Genomic DNA, 25,616 nt, shown 5'->3' with positions numbered 1-25,616 from the left:
GGGGGAGAAAAGTCACTCCTTAAACATACATATTTTGTAATTAGATAGAATAAGAAAAGAGCTCTTATGAAAATATGTAAAAGGTAAATAGCTTTGTTTTGGTATTCACCTAGACAGATACTTAAATACAGTTTCCAACTAAGCTTTAATTTAGCCTTTCTTCCAACATATTTCCTTTTTTGAATATCTGTTCTTTCCTTCTCAGTTTGAAGTTTTCTCTGAGGATGTGAAGATAAACAGCTTAGGATGAGGGCATCTCTAATATCAGAAAGGCATGCTAAAATCATTTCATAGGTAGGCGTTGGAAAGGGAAACAGAATGATCTTGTTAAGTGTATAGCTCAGTTACACATATCTTTTCAAGTATGTGTTAGTTCACCTGTTTGTGAGCCTTTCTGTATTTCACAGAGATGTATGTCTAATAATGTCTGCAGTGTATGTGCATTTGCTTTCTGGTTTTAGGACACTTAACTCTGAAGTTTCATAGACATTTGTAATAAAAACCAGATACAGAATCTTAAATTAGAGATGATCTGTATAAAAGGAGTAAAGTCACTAATCTTAAACAGAGAGAATCCAGGACTGTCATTAGTTAACCAGCCTGGAAAAAATAAAATGCAGGCACTTAAAAATGCCAGCCAAGGATATCAGGTATTACCTGAGCGGGGGCTTCCACAGACCTGAGTATGGGCAGAAGGGTTGATGAGAGGATTAGAAGAACTGCCTAGTGATGATCAGGGCATGAGTCATTTTAAAGTTCTGCTATAGGACTGTCCCATTGCCTGAAGGGCAAAGGATGATTTTTCTTGTGCTTGTGTCCTGGTTAATACAGAACCTGAAGTGCTGCTGAGGCCCGTAATTGCATCCCCTGACGAATGTGTGTCTGTATCCTCTTGCCAGGGAAGTCAGTCATGACAAACCTTTTTCAGCTGGTGATACACTTGAGTGTTACCTTTACCTGTGACAGATTGTGGGTTTTAGCTGAAAAAATTGCTGTCTGAAGAGTTACTTTGACTGAGTTTATGTGATGCAAAGTAAGGGTGATCTCAATTTGGAAGGAGATGATGAACTAAGATGTGCTAGGGGCGGGTTGTCTTCCTGATTTCTTGAGGTTATTTTATCATATGTAAAAAGTTGAAAGATAAACCTCCCTGTAGGGGTCTCTGACCTTTGTTGTGGCACTGGTAGGTGACCTTCCTGAATAACAGGTTGTCCTGGTTCCAGCCAGAACAGGGTTAATTTTTACAGTTGCCAGGAGGAGGCATGGCCAGGACCTGGAGGTTATTCTAACCTGGTGGAGGTTCTGTGTGGTGAGCAGTAGGCCTGTGAATCCTTTGCATCTTGTACACTGTTACTAATATTGTTGCTGTTACTGTTCTTCTTCTTATTTCATTGCTGTTTCCAGTAAATTGTTCATATCTCAACTTGTAATCTTTACTTTTTGTGCCTCCAGTTCTCCTCTCCAGCCCAACACAGGAGAGTGAAATGGGGGAGCAGGGGAGTGAGCAAGTGGTGTGTGGTTTGGAGCATTTTAGTGGAAACAGTAAATTGGGGAATAGCATTTCTAAACCAAAACACATGCACTTGTGTGTTCCCAGCAAGTTCTCTCAAAGTCTTCTTTCCTTCCTGCAAATGTAGTCTCAAATGTACTTAGTCTGGATTACAGCTTCTTGGAGGTAAGGTGCTGTGCATAGGTGGTTAAGAGGAAAAAAGATTTCTGTTTATACTCAGGATAGATACTTACTCTGCTAACTTTATTATAACACAAATCTAATTAGTATGGCATTTAAAGCAGTTACTTTAAAGTGGAGATACATACTTCATGCCTCATTAATTCACTCACAGTTCATTCATATTCTCTTCTTCCTGTTTCATTTATCCATATAAAAAAAAAATCAGTTGCTTTGTCCTTATACACAAGAGAACCCCATAAAGTGTTTTGCCAAGCTATAAAAAAATTATATGTAAAAGTGTGTTTTTATTATTTTTCATTTGCAAGATTTTTGATACTATGGTCTTAGCTTTTTGTCTCTTTGTTTTCTAGCTTTTTGCTAACAAAATCCCTGATTTTGACCACAGAAAATACACGTGCCTCACATTTCATATGACAGCTTTTTCTTATGAGTGCTTTCTCCTGTTTTGGTGCTACCTGAGACATGAAGTGTAAACCAGCCTTTTAGAGAAGGTGTTCTCTTTTTCAAGTTACCTCTTGCAGTGATTTTTGCCCCTCATTTTGCTTCTTACATTATCAGTTTTTAAAAACTTACTCCCATGTGCTTGCCTAACTCTCTGAAATCTGTCATTGACAATGTCTTCCTTTAATCAGAAACAAACAAAGCCACTCCCTGGCCCTAATTTTCTGGCACTAACCCTGTGTATTCCTTCCTTTAATTAGGAAAGAAATTAGGAGAGTAGTCTTATAGCAGCTCTGCAATAAGTTGCTTGGCGCTACAGTAGGAAGCCTTTCTTCACCGTAGCTTTACCTAAGAGCACATCGATGATTGAACTCATGGTTAGAGACAATCTCACTTTTTCATAATTAAACTGTCTCCATGTTCTCACTGAATTAGGCACTGAATTCTCACTGAATTAGGCAGTGTTGAATTGCATAATGCTATTCACTGAACTACTTTTTCTGTATTTGTGGTGAATCTGCCTTTGTACATTTCAGCAATCTCTGCTCACCTTGTTTTGCAGGAACAGTGAACTGCACGTATGATACCTTTTTCAGCTTTTACAATTTCCTTGACAATATAGGTTTGTGTTTATTTCAGTAAGGTGTCTTTAAAAGGGCAAGAGGATAAACATATTTTTAAACTTACTCTCTATTTCTTCAGTTTGGCTTTAGTAGCTGTGTTCATTTATCATTGTTACCTTTTTCTTCCGCATCTTTTTGTTTCAGTCAATTAGTATGGTGTATGTGATCAAGTGTGCAGCTCTCTGTGTCCTTATTTCTGCCTTCATTCTACCTTAGGTCAGTGCAGTTTTTTCATTAGCCAAGGATTTAAGAGTTGTTTACATCTGAAGGCAGAGGGGGGTGTGTGTGGTTCTTTTTTTTTTTTTAATTTTCTCTGGGAAATATGTAAACAAATCAGTACCTTTCTACAGCTCTACTAGCATAGTTTCTTTTAGATTCCTCTTCTTAGAGTTTTCTAGCATAACAGAAAACCTGTAGCATGTTCAGCAGCAGCAGCATCTTCGTGGTGAAATCTGTACATATCAGCATTTGCCTTGTTTACAGTTGACCTGGTCTGTCATGTCTACTGGTTGTACATATTTTCATGAGGTCTTCGTGTGGTGCTTGTCATGGGCATAATCCATGCATTTCATCTACTTTTTTTGCTTGTCATAGTTAATATCCAGTCACACCTCTTACTAATTTTAGTCCTAGTAGCTGTTCACCTGTTCCACCTAAAGTAATGAGAAAACTGACCAGATGGTACTGTAATGTTGTACTTGTTAAAATACCCATTGAGAGTAGATTTAATTCAGAGAATAATCCATATTCAACCTGTGTTGTCAAGAAGAAGGGAAATAAAAGGTGAAAAGATGTTGTTGGCTCAACAACAAGATGGGTGTATTAACAAGTTGCTTTTCCTTTGCCTCTTGACAAGTTGAACTGATAATTTCGTGTCTGTCCTTCCAGTCATCATCCCCCACTCTAATAATCTGCAAATGTAGTTGCAGAATATTGGCTATACAGTATATGATCAAAAATGTTAAATAGTCCTTCAGCCATTTTTATTCTGCATTGTCTCATATGATCTGAATCACTGCAATGCTAGGTCCACTAGAAATCAAAAGCATTGATTTTTTCTTGTGTTGAAATTTTCAACCTTATTTACAAGTGGAAAAGATGCAGTTCATTGTCTGCAACATTCTCACTTTGTCCTTTTTTCACACCTTTCTCTGATTTCCAAGGTTGTTCTGCGTATGCACAGCACAGGTGACGTGTTTACCGACATAGGTCACTAAATGCTTTCCATTTACATGTCATTCTTATAAAAAAGTCATGATCGACGTATCAAAAAAAAAGTCTTAATGTCTTACTATGAAGATTTGTTCTCATTCCCATCTCAGGAGATAAACTCAGGAGTTGTCTTCTTGTCAGGAACAACTTTTGATTAGATTTTTATCTACAGGGGCACTAAAACAGCTCTGTAGAATGAGTTTGGCTCACAGATTTTCTACAAAAGCCTTTGCTGTTGCATCAGTGATCCATGGAGTGCTTGTCACCTTCCTCATTCTTTTATGGGTAACTGTATAATTGTTTGAATGAAAGTTAGCCTAAGTTAACATTTAGTGGTGGACTTGGCAGTGTTAAATTTGTTGTTGGACTTGACAGTCTTAGTGGTCTTTTCCAACCAAAATGTTTCTATGATTCTGTGTAATTATACCATGTCAATGTTAATACTGCCTGCGTTTAAAAATAATCATTAGTTTCAAAAAATTGTCTAGTATGGCTTGTTTGAATATACAGAAGTGTTACAGCCTATGTAACAATTACAGCTGATAGAGTTATCAAGCTGTCTGTTACCTGGTCTTGTGCAATTCAGGTTGAAATTCAGGCTGTATTATGAAAGTACTAAAAAGACTAGTTTTTGTGTATGATGTGGATAGAAGATGAGCTATGTGATAATTCATCTTTGTTTCAGTAGCTTTAGCTGCTCAACAAAAGAAAATGTATTTCATAGTAGAGATGCACTTTGTTATTCACTTGCTTATTTTTAAAGTAGGGAAATCACATGCAAACTGTATTTTAAATTTATTTTGTATGTAATTGTATTTAATAACGTCTGTTTCGTTTTGTGATTCTGTATGACTGTTTTCACCTGCTTTTATGATGCTTAATGTACTTTTTTCCCTGTTTTTCTTTCTGAAGGACCCAACCATATGCCTATGCAAGGACCTGGACCTAACCAGCTCAATATGACAAACAGTTCCATGAATATGCCTTCAAGTAGCCATGGGTCCATGGGTGGCTATAATCACTCAGTGCCATCGTCACAGAGCATGCCAGTGCAGAATCAGATGACAATGAGCCAGGGACAGCCAATGGGCAACTATGGGCCCAGACCAAACATGAATATGCAACCAAACCAAGGTAAGTGAGGTGCTTGTTAGCTTCTGTAAAAGGAAAACATCTTGGGTGCAGAGTTTTTTAAAAGGTCTTATGTTGTAGATATCCTTCTCTAAATATGTTTGTACCCTGAGATTGGCTCAGTTGGTTAGAGCATGGTGCTAAGAACACAAAGGTTGTGACTTCAGTCACCTTATGGGCCATTTACTTAAGACATGGGCTCAGTGATCCTTGTGGAAGGATCATCTCAGATAGACTGTGAATATTCTGTACCTATGTTTGGAGGATTCTACATCTCTTTTCTCCTATGTGTCTGTGACTTTTTTTTATTTGCAGACGTTGAACTATTTTCAGGTGTTATGTGAGAATCTGGAAATGGATCTAGTTTCGTCAGTTATAAGCTGGAACTACTGTTTGTCTATCAGAATTTACACTTCTAGCTAAGTGTTATTATCATTCAGGTTGATAAAAGACATCTCTACTTTTAAGTCTCTCGGTTGAATTGAAAAATTAAAAGTCAGATAGCCCTCAGATTGTTATACCTATTTATTCTTTGTTTTCTGCTGCATGCTGTTTTAGCATGGAATGTCTGTTAGTCTTAGAGAAGAAAAATTCAGTACCAGAAACAACTCTGGTACTCCCTACTGCTTTCATGAGATGTGCTTGTGTATTTAGTAAAAATCAAAACTAATTTAGTATCTTAAGATATTTCCATTGCATAAACCAGTGATGTTTTGGTGTCCTTGTTGAAGTGCAAGGACATTGTGGAATTAAAATATTGCATTAGAGTCACAGCACAGCAAATTATTAAGTTGTATATGTGTACTGCATATTCTTATAGATGTGCTTTACAAGTCAGCAAGCAGTATTTTCAGCTTACCTGTTAAGTCTGTTACTGCACTGGATCTGTACATAGCACCTGCTAGAAGACATATGACAAACCGAAGCTCCACTTTTTTATATGTAGAGACCATCTGTTCCTGAGGTGTACAGACAGACCAGGTCATACTGATCGGTTTGATTATTAGGCTACAGAAAGGTGCAAAACAGACAAAAGACTAACTTAATGAGAGGCTAAAAATAAGTCATGGTGAAACAGCTGTTTCTGCACTTTTCTTACCAGTAGAGAAAGTGGGAAGTCTGAGTCCTTCAACATCCATATTGTTAATAGCATTTTTCTTAAAATACAACAGCAGAAGAAACAAAAGATAGGCGCATAGCAGAAGTGGGAATATTTATGATCATCCCTCTGAACTGGCAAGTTATCTCTGTGTTCTGTACAATACACAATGTAGTAATTTTGTAAATGTTGTAAGATGCTTTGAAAAAGCCCTGTGCCAGTTCAGTTCAGATTTTTTAGTTGCAGAGTTAGCAATAATTATGTAGCAGTGTGTGTGAGGGAGCCATCTAGTAAGTCACTCTACAGAAAACAATTTTGTGTGACTGGCCTAAAATTTAGGAGATGATTCCATCTCAAAGTAGCATTCTTTACTCTTCCTCATAATATTCCCCTGTTGTGTTTTCTGTACTCTGTCAAACTTGAAAATTGGTCATTAGAAGTTAAGCAGAAATAAACTTAAAAGATTTCTGTTCTGAACAAGTAATGGTACTGAAGTGACTTTGGGGATTAAAGAGTAAAACAGTATTAACCAAATTATAGGTTCAAGAACAAGAGCAAAATCTTTAGTTAGAACAATGGTACCATTGCCATTAGGGCCACACAAACTTTTGCATTGTGTAATTCTAATTCTGCCAAGTTTTGACCCTTTAGGCTGTGACTTTTTCCATTCCAAGTGTCTGCTTCAAGGCTGGTTCTGTTTTTTGCAGACATTTCACAGAAGTAGAGGGCCGTAGGATGAAAAATTACATTCTTTAAAATGTTTCAGTGTCTCACAAAAACAGTAGTAAACAGAGCACTTAATATATAAATGTAGGAGTGCAGGTGCCCCTTTAGAGCAAGGCTTTGAAACTTGTGTGTTATGCAAGCCAAGTGCTATTTGCTGTTAAGTGAAAATACTGTTCCAAGTATCTGTGAAGAGAGGAAGTCTTAAGTCTGAAGACGTGCATATTTGTTATTTTGATCTAAGATGATTCCCAGTCAGGTCTGCTTAATATATTTCCTCCATTTTCTACTCTTAGTTGTTACACGTGTATTGAAATTGGATGACAAATTAGAGGAATTATTTTTGTATCTTCACTCTCTTGTGACTCCAAGCCAGGCAGAGAACGACAGAGGAATCTGTGAGACCATGAGAGATTTAGATAGGTAGCCAAGCCCCAGTCTGGCTGGGCAGAGGTCTCAGCCAAGCATGGCCACTTCAGGCTTCTGACCTAAGTGAAGAAACAAGAATGAGCTGCTAGGAAATGCACTCAGTGCAGTTTAACAAAAGGGGAATAAACAGATTGTGGCTCAAAGATTTCTTAACTGTGCAAGAATTCAGAAACAGAAATGAACCAAAATTTCTGAACCTCAGTGTTTTGTCAGGAGACATTTGTGGGCCCCTAAGCATGCTTTGTTTCTTTGTCTTACAGGAGTGATTCATACTGAAAATGAGAGATCCTACTACATCTGTCAGTTAATAACAACACTAGCTAAATATAATGCTAAATATTCTGCAAGATGAGATCTTAGCATCTCAAGTTGGCTGTTAAAAATCAGTAGATGTTTTTGACCTTAATCTTTCTTTATGTGGGTTCCTCAGCTGTAGAGGAATGATGTGATGGTAAGATTACGATACCATCTGATTTCACAGGAGAGTTATGAAAGTATATTCGTTATGAAGATTTGGACAGATTACTTATGGGTGCCATAAGAAAACCATGAATAAATTAATAATTCTGTCTTCAGTGTTGGACTAGGCATCACATCTCACATGGACTATTAGGAAGAAACAAAATACTGAAGTAGTTTTTCAGTGAGTAATATCTACTGTACTGAATGAAGCCAGTACTTCCAGGGGAAAAAAACCCATACTATTATATAATATATAAAGCCATCATAACACTCAGAAAGGCTTGATCAACACCTGGGTGGCTTTAGCATAACCTTTTTATGTGCACTTGCTACCAAAACATCTTGCTGTATATACACCTTGTGAGGCAGATGGTGTTAGCAAGAAAAAAATGAAAAAGTGCTAATTGAGAAATAAAATGCATAGTAACAGAACTCTTTGCTGGATTTACTTCCTGTATCCACTTTGTATTCATTATTGATTTGCACTAGTTATAAAATGCTAGCCAGAGGAATACCTTAAATGAGAAGCAAAGTTTTCATGGTATTGATTTTATATAGTCAGTCTAGTTTAAAAGAGGAATTCAAGTAATTTTGGACTTAGAAAGCAGAATGTTTTAAGTGGAAGATTCTGTAGATGACTCTTTGTTGAAAAGTTATTACAGCAGCCTGGGACATCTGCAAGGAATATTGGTTACATTTTTGGAAAAGATAGGAAGCAGAAGGAACTGATTGAATGTGGAAGAAACTATGTTCTTATGGGTACATTTCTTGTGTATGGTAAACTACTTAGGTTGAAAAAAATGACAAGTGTGGCCAATTTTTGGCTTTTCAGAGGGGAGATGTAAGCATGATTTTTCTGAAACCTGAAACTTGCATGGAAATTCCTCTTTTTTTATGTTGAACAAATCTTTCACACCTGGGGAATAATATTTAATAGTAGAATGAATACATTTTACAAGAACCAAGACATTGTAGCTTGGCCATCTCAGAAACTCTGTTTCTCGGATACTTTTGCTACACGTGGCCATCCCAGAGACTGTTTCTCCAATCCTTTTGCTGGGATTCCATCCCCTTGCCCGAAGAGTTTGGTGGAAAGTTGCCAAGCTCCCAGTCTCTATTTAATGAGCATTATATTATACATTGCCTGTGGTAAGGGAAGGGAACTAATTTACAGGTGAATTCTACAGGACAATATCATGTTGACTCAGTCATTTGCAGGAGACCACTTGTCAAATCTGGTGCTGAGATTTTTTAATGACAGTTTCATTTGTATGAACTTAGAAAAAAATCCATTAAAATTTCAGAGCTCTTTCACTTACAGGCAAATATGAAGCAAATACGAAGCTATGGAAAGAGTAGAGATGAGGCAGATGCAGATTCCTGTTCTTTTGTTGCTACATAAAGGAACATAAAGATAGGAACATCCAATGTTAGCTAAAATATAAATGTATTCAGGGTGTCGCAAACCAGGATAAAGTGATTTCTGAGTTTGAGTACCTTTTGCGAATGTCTTGCCATCTGTTCACTCCCATGTAAGCTGAGACTGTTAGGTTTCAGTACCTTGACTGCTTACAGTAGTCAAGATGTTACGGAGAAAGCAGGGCAATCTCAGGTTTTTTGACATCTAACCTATTAAAGGGAAATAAAATTGCCTCCACATTCTGAAACAACATCATGCTATAGCTGGATTTGTAGGATGTCTAGCTGTAGAAGACACTGTAGTTTTGTCATGAAAAAACGACAGATACAAACAGCTGCCACAGAGCTTGTGCTTTCATCTTCTTTCCCTAGGGTAAAACGTGAAAGGCAGTGTTGGTAACTAAGGAATTTTTTGTATCACATTTTATGGACTAGGTTTTTTAAAAATGATACCTGAAATTATGGTTTAGTTTGAGATTAAAAGTTTGTGCAGTAAGGTAGTGTGGAGGAGTGTCTACTGTCTTTAATTTGCAGCCTAAGTTATACATTAGGAGTAGCAAAAAGTTTTGTATCCTCAAAATCTTTTGAGATAATGTTTAAACTACATCTGGTGTTAAAACACCTTTAGGATGGTGGTTCATTTGACTAAGCACATCTGAATTGTAGTGTTTGTCATGTTAAATTGACCCTACGGTATAGTTTCTAAGATAGCTCTCACAAGACTTAAAACCATCACTTAAAAAAACAAGCATTTTTTTTAAACATGTAGAAAAACATCAAAAAGTTTTTGCTGAGGGTTGCTGCAGTGGTACATATTTTGTTAGTTTTGTAACAGTAGACACAGTGATGAGATTGCTGATGGTAGGTGTAGCATGGTGGGCTTTGCTGATACTCTAGATACAGATATCCAGTTGCTTCATCCATGCCAAGTGCACATTTTAAAATGCCTAAAGAACAGACCTCTGAGCAGCACAACCATCATTATTTGGAAGACTGAAGAAGCAATAGCTTGTACTGCTGCTTTTTGGTCTTGCCCACCTGTTCCCATTGTTCTTTAGTCAGAACAGCAGAGTTCATTTGTGAGTGTGGTTCCTCACTTCTCTGCTTCTTCAGAAGGTTCAACCACGTCAGCACTTACTCTTGTCCTCTCGTAGCGTTTCCCACCAGTATCTGAGATTCAGCATAAGGGACAATGCCAAGGAGACATTTTTAAACCACTAAACTTTTCTGCAGCTCTTTCATCCTCTTCACTTCTGGTCTCAGATTTGTTAGCTTTATCTGGGACCTACTTTCAGTTAGTATTTCTGTTTCTTTCTATTTATCTTAACCTGTGTGAAGACTAGGTTGTCAGTTTCTAAAAGTCCTTTCCTGTCAGGAGACTGCCACTGTGTCACTGTACTTAAAAGAAGATCAGGTAGTAGTCCATTTTTGCTTTAATCCACCTACCTTTTCGTCCCTGTACATGAGGCCTCCGTATGAGATACTGGCTGGAGCAGAAGTTACTTCTTTTCCTTAACTGCTCATTTCAAAGTTGTCTACACCTACTAAACAAAAATGTATATTCTTGATAATGTAGGCTAGTTAAATTCTGTACTTCAACATTTTACAAAGATAATCCTAACACAGTATTTCTTTGGATGCATTTTGAACTCTGTACAAATCAGGTACTTTGTCCTCTCTGGATTAAATAATTTTAGAAATTCACAAAAAAAGAGTTTCTATAGAGAGTTTTTGAAAGCAGTGAGCATTCTCTTGCAGCTTGCAGTTTTGAGAGCTTTGTATATGAGAGTCTTATCTCCAGGTCTGGAAGAGATCATGACTTCCACCAAATGTAGTTTGTTGTGACCTGATCAGAGATTCAAGAGCTGTGTTTCAGGGTGCTTGTAAAAATATGTGCCACAAATATTAGAAAGCATTATAGAATGATTGAATGGTTTGGGTTGGAAGGGACCTGAAATATTATGTAGTTCCAGTCTCCCTGCCTGTGCTACAGCTAGCTCAGGTTGCTCAGAGCCCCGTCCATCCTGGTCTTGAACACATCCAGGGATGGGACATCCACAACTTCTGTGGGCAACCTGTTCCAGTGCCTCACCACCCTCAAAGTAAAGAATTTCTTCCTAATACCTGATCTGTACACACCTGCTTTCAATTTAAAACCATTGCCCCTTGTTCTGTCACTATCCGCCTGTATAAAAAGACCATCTCCCTTGCTTTCATAAGCCCCCTTAAAATACTGAAAGGCCACTGTGAGGTCTTCCTGGACCCTTCTCTTATCCATGCTCTCTCAGCGTTTCCTTATAGCTCTGTACCTCTGATCATCCTTGTGGCTTTCCTCTAGACTGGCTCCGACAGGTCTGTGTCTTTCCTGTGCTGGACACCCCAGAGCTGGATACAGCACTCTGGGTGGGGTCTCACCAGAGCAGAGTAGAGGGGCAGAATCACCTCCCTTTAACCTCCTGGCCATGTTTTTTCATGCAGCCCAGGATACAGTTGTTTTTTTGGGCTACAGGTCCACATTGCCAGATCATACCCAGCTTTTCCTCAGTGCAAAACCCCAAGATCTTCTTAGGGCTGCTGTCAGTGAGTTTCCCACTCTGTACTCACATCTGGGTTTGCCCCAACCCAGGTGCTGCACCTTGCCCTTGGACTTGTTGAACTTCATGAGGTTCTCTTGGGCCCACTTCTCAAGTTTTTCCATATCCAAGTAGATAATGAATTAATAGTTGTTAAATTTTCTATTAAGTTTTGGGATTTTATATCATATTAAGTATTACATGATGATTAAATGTAGCTTTCTCCTAGGTGAGATTTTTCAAATGGAAGAATAAATTCAAAGTTCTCTCATCCCTCAAAACTATTGCATAAAATGGTTATGTTCCATGAGGCAGTAGAGACCATGGTGGTTCTTTTAGGTATCTTCTTAATAGGAAGAACTAAACTGGAAGGAAGCCAGGCTGTCTGTTATGAACACAACACACAGCCTGATACAGGGTAGTGAATTCTCATTGTGGCTCTACAAAGCGTTAATGAAGTTCTAATTTAAAAAGCAAACAGAAAATCTCTACATTGCACCATGGGGACCCAACACATTTTATCACATTGTATTGTGACTAATATTAATATTGTTAATTAACAAGCTTTCTTGAGATCTAGGAATATTATGGCAACAAGTTTCTATTTTTTTTTCAAGACTGCCTAATGTTTCTCAGTACCTCCAAACAGAGGAGCAGTGAAATGAAATAATCTAAATTACCTACTCGTTTAGAAGATCAAAAAACGAAATGTATTTTGCCAATAATTAAAATAAGTACATCTCAATTTAACCTGTTTTTTTTTTTACTTTAAAATCAGGACACAGAAACTTGCCATACTGAAGGATAGAAGTATAACTGGATCTTCTTAAGAATGGCCAATATTTATCTTTAGAGGAAAATGAAGCTTAGGCCACTTTACTTCTCAGTGAGAGATCCCACACAGGGGTTTAATGGGATTTAACTAATGCACTTTGAATTCATACCATTAATTAATTTTTCCTCACTTTCCCTCATAACTCTGCATAGACAGGATCTAAGTGACTACATATTCCGTTGCCTGTATAAATCCAGTCACTTGACGGTATCTAGGTATTTTTCCAATACTGTAGTTTCACACAGGACTTTCTGCTTGTGCTCCAGCACCTAGTTACTTAAAAATACTAAATGAGTGGCAAAATCTAAGCGTACAGAAAGCAGGTGCTATCTTCCTTTTTCTCCTTGGATGGCACCTAGGAGTGGCTCTGCTACTTTGATGTTTGATATCATGATTTGTTTTAGTTTTTAGTGAGGCTGCTATTTTCTTGTTGTCTTTGTAGTTTATAAAATAAATTATTTTTTAAAAAGGCAAAAAAAGCTTGGGGTTTCACCATTATAGTATGTGTTAAGTGGTTTGAGTTAATGTATTAGAAAAATCTGTTGTTTAAAAAAGTTTAGCTCCTTGCCACAATTCTTTCCTGCTCATGTTTTTGATACTGGAATAACTTTTCTGAAGTGGTACTACAGAGGAGGCACAGAGGCTGTTCTTTGTTAAATGTTATATCAATCTAACCTGCAATCTCATATAATGAAATGGTGTAATCATCGTTTTCATTGCTGTGTGGTGTCAGTAGGGTGCTCTTTAACTGTCTGTTTTCATTACTGAAATTTGCATTTCTCTAAGTACAGCCTTAATCAGATTTTCTCAGTTGATGAAACATGGACAGTACTTTATCTCTCCTGATCTCTTCCTGTGGTTCATGGAAACTTGGTGCAACTTGGTATGAAAGAAGATTTTTTTGTTAAGGCTGTTTAGGACTGTTCAATGTCAGGCAGAGCCTGTGTTCTGTGGGCCTTCTGCGTATGCCTGTTGTGTGATTGCCTATCTGGTTCACATGGTTTGTCTTTACAGGCTAAATAAAATTGTTGATTTTGTGGTAACAGCTTAGTGGTTTGTTGATGGAATATAACAGCAACTATGTGTGTATTGAAACTATGCTCTGAGGAGATCACAAATGTTAAATAATCTTTTTATGACCTACCAAGGTTTCACCATCAGGTTTTCACCCACACCTTTTTTGAAGATATTTTTTAAAGCAAAAATTGGTGAAACTGTTCCAGTTATCTTTGTGTATGTGTAAACTAATATCTGTGGTTTTGAAGAAAAATCATCTAAAAAGCAACCTTGTTTAGGCTGACTTCTCTTTTGTAGTTTGGTTACTGAATTGTTCACCTACATTTGCATAGGTCCAGAAACAACAAACCCTTATCAGAGCACTGGATATACAGAGCCTTTTTTGGTCCATTTTTAAAGGCTGGGTTTTCCATGTTCTTCTGGCAAGGTTTAATCACAGATAATTTTTGCATATTTGACATTTTTGCTGCTTCTCCTTTTGCAGGTCCAATGATGCACCAGCAGCCTCCCTCCCAGCAATACAACATGCCACAGGCAGGTAGCCAGCATTACCAGGGGCAGCAGCCACCGATGGGAATGATGGGCCAAGTTAACCAAGGAAATCACATGATGGGGCAGAGACAGATTCCTCCATACAGGCCACCACAGCAAGGTAGGAATTCACTTCAGTACTTTTACATTGATTTTAAATAACCATGTTTAAAACCATTTTACATCACTTTCTTGCTTACACCAAATTTCTATCAAGTAATTTGGTGTGACAGACTTTGTTTGTACACACTTTTTGTTACCCTTTTTAAGGGTGGTTCTTGCAGCAAGAGATTACTGCTATCACCATGAAGTGTGAAGACAAGTTTGTTTTCTTTTTCCTTTGGTTCTTTCTGAGATTATGCAGTCTGAAATTATGCATCTCAGATATGCTGATGCAGAATTCTGTTTTGATATTTAAATGATAGGTACAGAAAAGGAGCAGAGTACCTACTTGGTTCTGAATTCATTCAATTACAAACAAAGGAACAAAGTTCCACAATATTGAGTCTCTTTTTTCTTTTTAGTCCTTTTCAACAAGGAATAATTTCATTTTTAACACCTTTAACACCTTGGTCTGTTATACACATATTCCTAAAATGAGCTCAAAACTTAAGTTTGATATATATAGTCTCAGTCTAGTGCAGCCAAACAACTGTGTATTTGTATACGTAGATAGATACATTTACTTATTTTTTTAACTAAACCAGATTACATATGTTGTCTGTAATGCAACAGTATGGGTGGGGAATACATTTGAGAAATATTTCTCATACTAAACTCAGAAATTAGCAGGCTTTATAATAGAGAAAACAAGTTATTTACGTATTGACTGGTTGTGGTTTTTCAGGCCCACCACAGCAGTACTCAGGCCAGGAAGACTATTATGGGGACCAATACAGTCATGGTGGACAAGGTCCTCCAGAAGGCATGAACCAGCAATATTACCCTGATGGTAATCTCTCATAAATGTTAACTTTCCCATTTTCTATATCTGCCCAATACTAATGTAGTCATATGCCCAAAATTAGGGGATGAGGCAAGAATAGTAATTGGATATCATACCTCACATTTACAAAACCTTCCAAATTCAGAATTGTTACTACAGTTTAAGTTACTATGACAAATTGACAACTTAAAGCATGTAATTTGTATTATTCCCATTTGAAACTCTTAACAGTTTTAGTATTTCAAAATGAATGGAAATAATTGGTTTCTCTAAAAGAATGGAGAGTTCCTTAGCATATCTAGTATAATTGAGATGAATTTAAACAGTCATAACTTTATTATCAATAAGAGAGGGGGCGATATCCTTTTATTAAAAATTTTACTGAACTGAAAAAACTTGCTAAAAAGATGTGGGTTTTTTCTGTAAAGACTCTATTTTTTTTAACTTAGTGTTTAGTTTTCATGTAAGTCGCACAAATGTGTTATTGCTGACATGGTATGGGCCTTCAGTTTAACATTTATGTAGGAATAAAATGGTCCCTGCCCTGAGGATATTGGAAATGTGAATCCTCTTTAGATGTCCCCTCAGTGCTTTCAAGACAAGACTGAAACTTTGAATTTCATAAATTTGTCCTCCTGCCTCATGGAATATGGAGTGCTGAAGGCTACTGAATTGTGTTATAAGCTAGAAAAGTTGAAATTAACTTGTTTTCAGGCTGAGCAGAGACTGGGAGACCAAAGATGCTGACTCCTGACTGCTGTGATAACCATGTGTGCAACTTAATGGTATCTTATGAAGTTCAAGAAATGGGGTAGATGTTAATGTTTGAAAAAATGTATACCAAGCAAAGCTGTGTAATTGCCAAAGCAACTACTCATTGCAAATAAAGGGATACCAGTCAGTTGTTTGAATTTAATTACTATTAAATTGATTTTAAGATACATCAAGCCACATCTGTATAAGCTTACATGTGTTAGTTTCTGGAGATGTATGTGCAGAGTTATTTTACAAGTTGCATTAATTGGTAATTATTCAGCTTTCATTTTGGAACATTTATGTACACACATGAACACTAAACTCTTACAGGCAATTTACTCTAGTAAGGGCGGTTTGATGTTACCATCAACAGCTCTCTGGCAGCACAGATTACTTCTAAGATCTATTCCTTGTAAAGAGTCATCTTTATCATTACCTCATTATTACTCTTACTTAGAATACAAAGAGCATATGTTTTAAGGCTTGTTTTAATGGTTATGTATGTATGTAAGATTCAGTCAATGACATATTGTACAGTTGCAGACCTGATAACAAAATCACTGAGTTTTAGAACTGTTTCCTCCTTTCCTTACTTTTATTTAAAAATTGTATTCCAAATTTCTATGATTTAATTTTGAATGTAAACAAAATTTTGGCACGTATTCTAGACCAAGTTAGCAATCAGATATATTTTGATCATCTGTAAGACAAAATATATGTGTGCTAAAACCAACAACAGGTGGGGTGCTTATTGCATATATTGGTTTCTTAATCCAAGATGCCTGTAGTCTCTGAATAGAAAGGTTTGTTTATAATGAATCTGCTCAGGACTGGAATGTAAGAGGAAAAGTTTTCTTGAGACCTTACGTAGGAATTCTGTTTGTAGGGAAAACCTTGAGAGTGTTATATTTCTGTCATTTAAAACCAGAATTTAATGTAGATGATGGTTCATAACTTCGTTGAACTTTATTTGTTACATTTCACACTGCTTTTAGCATATGCTTTTGAATTGGAGATCAGCAGAACAGGTGTTAGACAAAGTATGATAATTGCTTTCTTTGTTCATTCTAATTTAATTCAGGTTATTTACATGTGAAAGGCCTAAATGCTTTCATTTTTTTTTTGAGTGAAAGATGAAGTACTTCCCCCCCCCCACTCCCCCAACAAGGATTATCAGAAGGTTAAGACCATCCCTTTCTGTGATGTTTCTAGAACTACTGCATTAAGCCTTTTTTTTCCCCTGTCACATGTTAATTCAATATGAAAGGAAATCATATTAATAAGTCTTTGGCTAATACAATTGAAAATTCTTTTTCATGTATATCCAGTTGAAATTTTTTTTTCATTTTTCTGAGAAATGAAATATTTTTAGGGTTTTCACTCAGAGGCCATTAACGTTTCTTCCTGTCTCTTGTCGAATTGATGTAGGTCATAATGATTACGGTTATCAGCAACCGTCGTATCCTGAACAAGGCTACGATAGGCCTTATGAGGATTCCTCACAACATTACTACGAAGGAGGTATCTATATACCTTCACACACATACGCACAGACATTCCCTTTCCTCCCCCACCCTCAACGGGAACAGAAATTCTTGCACAACACAACTTATACCCATGCAAAGCTCTTGTAGAATACTAGTTGCTGGCTGTCTTGGAAATGGCAGGGAACTTGAAGCCTTCAGAATAATTTCTTGCAAACACCTAAAATATATAACCACAACTTGCCATTCTAACAACAGTAAAATGACTAAAACACTCTAGAGATTTTTTTTTTTTACATCAATGGAAATTTTTATTTAAACATAAATTTGTTGGTTCAGTTGTATATCTTTTTGTGTGTGTATATATATTTTGTATAATTATAGTGCCGTTAGGAAACAGCTTGCTGATCTTGTGTAGCTAGTCTGTGCTCTTGTAGCTGTCCTTAATTTTGTCTTTTTTTTTTATTTTATTTAGCATAGTCATGATCTTATGACTGTGATGTTCCAGTAAATGTAATGCTCGTTTGGCAGAGATGCTGAAAATGCTGCAGTTCAACTTTGCAAAATTGGCTTTAACTGCAGTTTGTTTGGCCGAGTTCCTTCTGTTTGGTTTGAGTTTTCTTTGTTTTGTTCAGTTTTTGAAATCAAGATTGCATTTTCATTTTGTTCTTGTGTTGTTGGCTGTGCATCTTAGAAGGAAAAGAAAATAAAATAGGTGTCTTTATGAGTTTCTGCTTTCTTGCAATGATCTTACAGGAAACTCGCAATATGGTCAGCAGCAAGATGCATATCAAGGACCACCCCAACAGCAGGGTTATCCACCACAACAGCAGCAATATCCCGGCCAACAAGGCTATCCAGGACAACAGCAGGGTTATGGTAAGAACTTGAGGACACAGACAGCTGTCGCAGAAAGGACTAAGAGAGACAGACCCTTGTTGTGTGTTATTCCATCCCTGTTTGACTGTGTCCAGAGGCCAGGCTTGCACAGAACAGCACTGTGCCTGCAATTTCACTGGGCCTAAACAAGAAAATGTGGAAGGTGGCATCTTTTGGGTATTAGATCTGTTGGCAGTCTAGGAGAGTGTGGTAGCACAGAAAACCAAAGGTGACTAAACAGCCTTGTAATGGGTGTCTGTAATTTAGAAGGACCCAGAAAGATTCTGCTCTTTTCTCTTTTCTGTAGGTGAACACACTCACAAAGGTGACAACCTCATTCATCTCTTGATTTGCCAATTAAGACAGTCTTTTAAAAACTAGTTTAAAACTTCATTCAACATATATGAATCATTCTTTTCAAATTCTTGTGCTGATCAGTAGAGAAATGACTGTAAGCATTGACAATGCAGCTTTAAAGAGACTGTGCCTTACAAATTCGCGCTAGCAGTCCAAACCTTCTAACACACAGCAGGAATGAGAAATCCTCTGCCACAAGTCCCTGGATTCAAGGAAAACCTCCCAAAAAGGAAACTTAAAGTAGCAGTAGGTAATTTTTGTGCATTAATTCTAAAAAACTTTGTGTCAGAAGAGCATAATGAAATGACTGCTCTTTAAGTTCTACCTGCTTGCATACTGTAAAGCCATACATATTTATCACAGAAGAAGGAATCTCTGAAATTCCATAAATTCCATGTATTTTAGCTTTTAGCTTTTTTGCAGGCTTAAATGCTAAAGCTTTCAGCATTGTATGTATGTGAGGAAATGCATGGGTAATTTGCCTTGTAGATAAATGCCAGATTCACATGAAATCCAGTTATGTTGAGACAGAGTTAAGTTTTAAGAGGATCCACTGAGATTTACCAAGTGTTTTACTTCTGTAGGTTATGGATGAATTGATAGTTCTAAGGTAATACTTGTACCTACATTCTACTAAACATAATGTAGGAACAGACTGAAGATCAGAGTGGAGGTCCATGTAGATCACTTCTCTGAACTTTGTAAGTAAAGAAATAAAATCTATTTATTCTGAAAGTTTAGGTTAAGAAGTACAAGAAGAAAAGGGATTAGGAAATCTTTTGGAGCCACTTACCCAACATAATTTGTAAAACAGAATAACATACTTTTCAATTCCTGGTTTCTAACAGAAATTGTTATTGAAGTTCCATTTTTTTCTATGAAATGTGTCAGTGAATTATATAGAATTCAGCAATAAAGAATTACCATGAATAAATAAACCCATGTTCATTTGTCAGATGAACACAGCACTTCTAAGATGTCATATTCTTGCTCAATTTAATATTTAATTGCTTTCTAATCTGCAAAAATAAATCAATCTCTCAGTCATTACTATCAATCTTTAAGGTTTTGTTTCACTGTGGAAGACTGAAACGGCATAGTTCAAGGGAATTTGAGGCCTGAGGAGAATGGTAATAGCTTATAGAGCTTTTCTTCTCCAGGTCATCTTTTTCACTGTCTTACAGATCAAGCGTTACTGAAGGAGTTACCAGCTGATGTCATCTTAATGTCCAATGCCTGTAGCTAAAACTAGTTCTCTGTAGCACTGAATCACAGTTGCTAAAACACATCTGTTTCTTCTGAGGGGAGGGAAAAAAAGGGTTGGTTTGTTTTAAAGAAAGCCCTTCTGAAGAGCTACAAATCTTCAGCTCTGAAAAACAGAGACCCCGTTTTCAAGTGGTGGTCCACTGCAAAGGATTCCTAGGGAGTGCCACTGAAATACAGGGTACTCCATCTCTCCCAGTGCTGGGGGGGATGAGGATAATTTTGTTTGGAACATGGCTGCACTGCCTGATGGTGGTAACGTGCAGCTTCCAGTGGTAGACAAGTCAAGTCCCTGTGAACAGTAACAGAAAGTTGTACTTGCAAAAGAACTACTTCTTTAATAGACAAAAAAAGACTGGAGTCATAGTTCTGGGGTTTTTCCTAGCTGTTTTCTGGAAAGTTAATATTACCAGAGGAGCATGGAATAGAGGGTGCTTTTTTCCATCTCACAATAGCTTTTACTGCTTGACACATCTCAGGTTTTATACATGTATAACTTGCTTGCCTGACATTCCATCCATGATTACCTGCTGTGGTGTGAGACTTTACTTTCTGGCAGCATAGTACTGCTGGTCTCTTCAAAAGGTCCAAATGTTAAACATAGCTGATTATCTGCTGCTCCTGGCATTAGAAAATTCTGGAACTGAAGGAGCATACATCAGGAGACTGCCTTCCTAAATCCTGGAAAGGGCTCATGTTTATCGTTTCTTGCCTTGTTCTTCTCTGTCATGTGACCTTGTATGTGGAACTACATGCATTGATATTAAATAATGAATATATAAATAAAAGTAAATGTTTCTGTGGTTGGAGCGCAGGCCCTGCCTCCCAGAGCGAGAGGGGGGCACTCAAAAGACCTAATTGCACAGTAGTAGTATTTCTTAACCTTGGTTAGCTGTAAAAATCAGTGCTTTTACTCTTCTTTCCAACATCTTAAGCAGTCTTCTTTTTTCTTTTTTTTTTTTTTCATTTAATGATCCCCAGGCCCCTCTCAGAGTGGTCCAGGGCCTCAGTATCCTAATTATCCACAAGGACAAGGACAGCAGTATGGGGGATACAGACCCACACAGCCTGGGCCACCACAGCCACCACAGCAGAGGCCTTACGGATATGACCAGGTATTCTTTTGTTTGATGAGAAAGTTGTGATTCTTACACACTCAGTTGATAACCTTAGATTCTGGACATTTAAACTAAGGAATTTGAGGACGTGGTCTTTCAGGTATGTACATACAATTCTCATGGAGTTCATTTCTTGGTGAGTTACCAAGAATCATTTGTAAGGAATTGTGATTAGTCACTCTCCTGAGTTTGCCGAGTTTTAATGCAATTTGGCAAAAGTGAGGCCTTCCCAGCAGTATTTTTGGACCTTAAAAATTAAGGTGATGTGTTTCATAGCCTGATGGTGAATGACTAATATGAAAGATGAGGCCTCTAAACCTCATGGTGAATCATTTTTCATTACTGCTTTGCAATAGAAATGGTTGAATTTATTTTCCACAGACACAAATCCTAATCCTAACCTTTCTCTTGAGTTGCAAAAACACCTCAGGCATGCAGCTGAAGTCCTTCAGCTGCAGAGTTTATGGGGAGACATGAAACCAGGTTTTGCAGTATAAGGGGGCAGTGAACATAAGAAAGAAGTGACCTGAAAATCAACTGTTTCATTCTTACCAGTGCTAAGACGAGTTTAAAACAAACAATTGCCACCAAAACTTGAGGCTGGAGTTGTAGTGAAGGGCTCTTGTAAAAACAGCTGTCTTAGAATTAAAGGATTGAACAGGTTTTTTTCCTGTAAAAGATACTAACGTATAAAAATCCGAACTTTCCACTATGAATCATTCAGAAATGTCATTAAAATGTACAGTTACTTTCCTTGGTATAAACAACATAAAGATTAACTAAATGATGAAGTTCTGATGTCTAAATAAAATGCTGATAAATAAAATGCTGATATGTCAGTAGAAGATAGGTAGAACTTCCAATAAAAACTTTTTAAAAAGGTGAGAATTGCCCACGATTTTAAAGAACAGTTGGCTTTCTTTCTGCAGAAATCAGAAAAGACAAGGAAGAAGGAACAAACTCTTTCAGTATGGTAGTTCAGAGATGCAGTTTCTTTTAATTATTTAACAGATAAACAAAATGTTTATGCACTGACCCAGTAGCTTCCTCTGAAAACAGTAACCTACAGGAACATTTTTTGCTTGTGGCCAGTATAGGGTCAAGGAAACTTAATCACAGTTTGCTGGGTTTTTTCCAGCTTTCCTTGCAGTAGAAGTGGATAGCCCTCTCTGTTGATAGGCTGTGCTCCTCCAGGTTGTGCAGTCTTAAGTTCCACTTGGAAACTCGATTATAGAAGAACTCTTTTCATATTGGCCATTCCCATAGGTATTGCACTGCTTAAATTCTCATCTGGCAGCTGTTGTGAAACTCTTCTTCATGATTGATTGTTGTATTATAACGGAACATAAGTGACATTGCAGCATCAAACTCAAATGTAAAATACTGCCTTGTTGTGGTGATACTTAACATGGAATGGTGGCAGGATCACAGTTTGGAGCATGTTCACTTCCTAGCACAGTACTTCTTTCTGCAAGCCTTGAAACCCCATGGTGAAGAATCATGGCAAGCTTGTGGCAGTGATGCTTTCACCTCTGCCCACCTCTGCAGTACATGACATTCTGTCAAAAGAAATAGAGAATATCAGTAAGGGTGGTAATTCTGTGTATCAGATCTATGGAATAATTGCTTCCCGTAGGATATGTGGACTAGTTCTTCGTGTTCACCGGGATGTGCCTTGGTTTTGAAATACATGTGCCATTATTCTGTAATGCTTGGTAGATTAATAATTTTAGGTATCTCTGTGTCATGGTTAGTTTCCTAAATTACTTTGAATTTAGGTGACCTTGACTTTTTGAAATAATTTTCAAAGTTTAGGTGGGAAGTAATCTCCATCTTTTATTTTTTGATGATGTTCTGCTAATTTCACAGCAGTCTATTGAATTTAAAAGTATACTCTTTTGATCAAATTAGGTTCCTGGCCCTAAATTGATGTCATTGGTCTTCTACATTAAAGCATTAAGTATTTTTAGTGAGATGAAACTACACCAGTTACTCATATCAGTGTATCATTTACTTCTATTTGTTTCCACCTTTTAACATCACCATTTATTTGGATGGTCTTCCAATTACAGCTTTTAATACAGGAAAATATGTCTTGTGGTCTGATTATGTATTTTGAATTTTTTTTTTTAGGGTCAATATGGAAATTATCAACAGTGAAAAAATACTCACATTCCGGTAGGCAAAATCTGTTAGCAGCCATATTGTCTCCTCAGCACTGTGGACATCTTCCCGAGATGAGAACCTCCCATTCCATCTAGATTTTGGAAAATCTTGTGGCTGTTTTACGGTATACAGTCTTTATGGGTTAATTGTTAAAGACTGTAGATTCTCAGAAACTAGTTTCACATCTCTACTCTAGATGGCAATATTGGACAGAAAATCTGTGACATAACAATTTGCAGTGAGTTGAGAATTGTATGTCAAATAGACTGTTACAGACTGAGAGGTGCAAACAGCTTTGTATGTTTATGAAGGTTATGGGAATTTAATATTTTTTCCACAGATTTTTTTTGTAGGGGAAAAGGGGAAATGCACACTTTTTACAGCAGCAATATTTTGTATATTATGTTTTTCATGTGGTGAATATGCAAGACAGTACACTACTCGCTGGGCAGGATAACAAAATCTACTGTTAAAAATGGGTAGAGGCATGGTAAGTGCTTGATTGTATTAGTCTCGAAATGGTGTACAATAAAGATAACAGTGAAAAGATGGAGAGCATTCTATGTCACTGATGGGTTCACGTACAAAGATTGAGAATCCCAGTTATCTAAATGGGAACATAATTAAGGACAGTGTAATATAGTCTTGTGCAAAGATGAATTTTTTAAGCTTTCCAATTTTTCTGAGTGAAGCGGTTTTGTAAAAATTGTTTCTAACATAGTTTGACAATTTTCTGCAACATTTTTTGGGTAACAAGATAAACCTTTGGGTTTTATTTCTCAAGTGTTTTTGTCAGAGCTTTGCAAAAGCAAGCTGTAATCCTTCTTAATAATTGCAATAACAAAGAAAATGACAAGTGTTAATTTTACTTGGCTTGAATATGCAAAGAACTTGAAAAAGAATATGGAGAACAGGACTGTATTGTATAAGTGTATTTTAACCTTTAGTTGAATAATTTGTATGTATCAAAATAGCCTAGAGGACTTTGTAAAACCTATCTAAACTTTTGTCATGGTTTAGGAATGGTATTCCCCAATTTTAGTCTTCCCGCTGACACGCTCCAAACCACGCGCTGCTCGCTTGCTCCCCACTCTCCTTCCCCTTCCCTTGTGGCAGGCTGGAGAGGAGAATTGGAGGCACAAAAGGTAGAGATCATGGCTTGGGAGAACAATTTACTGGAAGCAGCAATGAAATTGGAAAACGAAAGTAACAGCAGCAATTCCAGTGCCAGAGGGTGCAAGAAAGAGGCGAAGGATTCACGTGCAGTTGATTGCTCACCATGCAGAGCCCGTTTCCACCACGACAATACACAGCCTGGAAGGGTCCCTGGAAAAGAAGGTGTCCCCTCCTGGCTACGGCAAAAATTAACCCCATCCTGGCCAGAACCAGGAGAGCTTTCCTGACTGGGAGTTAGTAACTTTAGAAAGGGGGCATTTTTGTTTGTGTCCATCTTTGTTACTGGTTTACATGAGACCAAGGGGATGCTTTGTAACATCAAGTATAAAACCTGTTGGTGAGGCAAATGCCAAATTTTGTTTTGAACTGCATTAATGCATACAGTATTGCATGTGGGAGAGTGAGAAAGGCAGCACCTTGATCAATAACAATAGTACACAAAAAAATTGGTTTTGAAACTGAAGCCCTGCAACTGTGTATCAGATAAAGAAATGGATATTGTTTCTGCAGAAATACATGCATTCAAGAATCCCTGGTAGTTTTTTATGAATGGTAAAACTTAAAATTAACCAAGGAGTAAATAATATTTTGGTTCTTTCAGTTGGCAGTCAGTGTTCAGGGGTAAGAAGAAAAGCTGATGTCCATAGCATGTATGACATTATACATGGAAGACAAGATTTTCAATTTGTGCATTCTTTTTAAAGGGAAAACAGTTTTCTTAAAGTCAATAGAAACTACACATCAAGGTTTGAACAGATACAGCATAAGGAACATTATTATGAATTAAAAGCTTGTAGGTTCTGTGCCAATTTTCCACCACTGTGTACTTCATTGCTATTTAAAACTGTACTCCATCAATTCTAACGGAAGAATAAATTATTTGTGATTTTAATTTTCTCATTTGTTTCTTTAAATTAGATCCCTATCACTCTGATGTCTCATCTGGAGACTCTGCTGTGGGTTTTGATTTTAAAGACGTTTGGCCAGAATAACCAAACCGTATTTGCAGTCTAGGACTTTATCAAAATTCTCTTGCCATAGCCAAGTTAATTAGAATTAACTGTTCAGTAATCAGCATGTTGTGTAGGTTGTTTGTTAAGAAATTCTTCCTCTGAAAATGAAGGTCCATGAGGCTATAATCAAGATGACTGAATTAGATAAATGAGTTGACGAGGCAAAAATGTGTTGAACCCAACCTGGTGTAGATATGTTATCTCATTTGAAATAAGCTCAACTGACATTAAGAAATAATTTGTCTTGCCAACCCATCTTCTGTTGTCTTA

The 25,616-nt window shown here is 37.1% G+C and overlaps 1 protein-coding gene across 3 annotated transcripts in view; it reads left to right on the top strand.

The window, feature by feature from the left end:
- SS18 (SS18 subunit of BAF chromatin remodeling complex) overlaps positions 1–25,225 on the top strand; it is a 44,169-nt gene extending 18,944 nt beyond the window's left edge. Inside the window, exons 5-11 of one of the 3 annotated variants that reach the window (XM_069004639.1) lie at positions 4,882–5,103; positions 14,142–14,309; positions 15,036–15,140; positions 17,319–17,411; positions 18,131–18,253; positions 20,855–20,988; positions 23,125–25,225. In XM_069004639.1, coding sequence (XP_068860740.1) covers positions 4,882–5,103; positions 14,142–14,309; positions 15,036–15,140; positions 17,319–17,411; positions 18,131–18,253; positions 20,855–20,988; positions 23,125–23,151 — 872 coding nt within the window. In that variant the 3' untranslated portion in view covers positions 23,152–25,225. The remainder of the gene's footprint in view (positions 1–4,881; positions 5,104–14,141; positions 14,310–15,035; positions 15,141–17,318; positions 17,412–18,130; positions 18,254–20,854; positions 20,989–23,124) is intronic. The other 2 variants (XM_069004640.1, XM_069004641.1) reach the window with 2 other exon arrangements.
- The last annotated feature ends 391 nt before the right edge of the window (positions 25,226–25,616 follow it).

This window comes from Aphelocoma coerulescens, chromosome 2, assembly GCF_041296385.1.
Source record: "Aphelocoma coerulescens isolate FSJ_1873_10779 chromosome 2, UR_Acoe_1.0, whole genome shotgun sequence".
NCBI classification, from domain to species: Eukaryota; Metazoa; Chordata; class Aves; order Passeriformes; family Corvidae; genus Aphelocoma; species Aphelocoma coerulescens.
Note: the sequence above shows the minus strand (reverse complement) of the source record. Positions and strands in the feature narration are given on the sequence as shown.